Source organism: Sphaeroforma arctica (genome assembly GCF_001186125.1).
Source record: "Sphaeroforma arctica JP610 unplaced genomic scaffold supercont1.5123, whole genome shotgun sequence".
NCBI lineage: Eukaryota > Ichthyosporea > Ichthyophonida > Sphaeroforma > Sphaeroforma arctica.
Window position 1 is genome coordinate 780 of NW_014035435.1, and position 1323 is coordinate 2102.

Here is a 1323-nt window from a genome sequence, read left to right on the forward strand (position 1 = left end):
TCACTGTACATATATATAAATATGGTATATGGATATATAAAAAGATTTTATATTAGAATATTCATATTCGTGGTATTATCTTTAATATTGTCATTTTGATTATAATCAATGCTGTTATAATTAATATTATTACTGTTATCACTATTACTTTTGGTATTTTTTTAGTGATAATCATTTACATACAGACTAGTAAATATCTAAACACGCACACATGTACATATATATGTCACAGGCACAGAGTGAGACAGGAATTGTCATTAATCTGCTGATCAATCTCCTACCGCGTGCACTTGGTGGTGGTGGGGGTGTAGCGGGAAAAGGTCAGCAAATCGACAAATGGGCTGTCATAGGCGTGTGTATAGTTCTGGAAACTATCACATACCGATTACTGAAGTTCTTTTTGCCTGATCCGGGCATGGTGCACCGGCTGTTCTCTATGCTGACCAAGATTTTGGGCCAGACGTCGAGCTACAAGATGTATCAGCTGGCGGAAACATGCCTGCTGAAGCTCAGTCTGAGTTGTAAAAGACACCATCTTCTGCACTTTCTGAGTCATCTGGACACCTCCTCCAAGGTATGGCTACAGCTATTATGGTGTTTGGACGTGACTTGGGGATTGGTATTTACAATTTGATTCCTTAATTGCTGGGATTGTTGGCGAGCTTGTTCAGCGTGATTGTGTTGTTATTAGATTGCGTGCGTAACTTGCAGCAAGTAAAGTGTATGGCCAGATTTAAGTATCAACGGCGACGTTTTGATCTCGAAAAAAATGTGAAGCACTCATTGTAGCTCGCCTTCGATGATTGCTACAATTCAGCTCGACAGCGCACTCGTGGTTTTGATTAAGCTTTGCTGCTAACATTCAAACGTAGAGTACGTCCATGTGTATAAATAATTATGAGTATATATATATATATTGTAAGTCCCTAAAAACTACTCATATAAAGTCTTTGTAGTGACGAGTGAATACGACACCCCACACGTGTGATTCACATCTATCTGCTGGTCTGATCATACACACTTATTCAAGCAATCTAAATGTTCACGATGGCTTTATTGCGCATCTAAAATCTTGTATGACCTTCATTGCGATTCCCATGCAGGCAAATGAGAGTATGATGCAATTACCAGTCTGCGTGCGGCGTTCAGTGGTGCTAATGTATTCTCGAATGCTCAGCTTCCCTTCAACTATGCTGTGTGAACAAGGGCCGCTCAATGCCACGGGTATGATCATAATATAAAAAATATACATACATACATATATATTTATATATATATATATATATACATATATATATTATATATATATATACATATATACAT

General features: G+C 37.7%; 1 protein-coding gene across 1 annotated transcript; it reads left to right on the forward strand.

The window, feature by feature from the left end:
• Nucleotides 1–232: 232 nt before the first annotated feature.
• SARC_14803 (hypothetical protein) lies at nucleotides 233–1224 on the forward strand (the record flags this gene model as incomplete). Its single annotated transcript, XM_014291066.1, has 2 exons — nucleotides 233–574; nucleotides 1104–1224. Coding segments are annotated over 2 exons (463 nt in total), but the record flags the coding sequence as incomplete, so codon positions are not given.
• Between the last annotated feature and the right edge of the window lie 99 nt (nucleotides 1225–1323).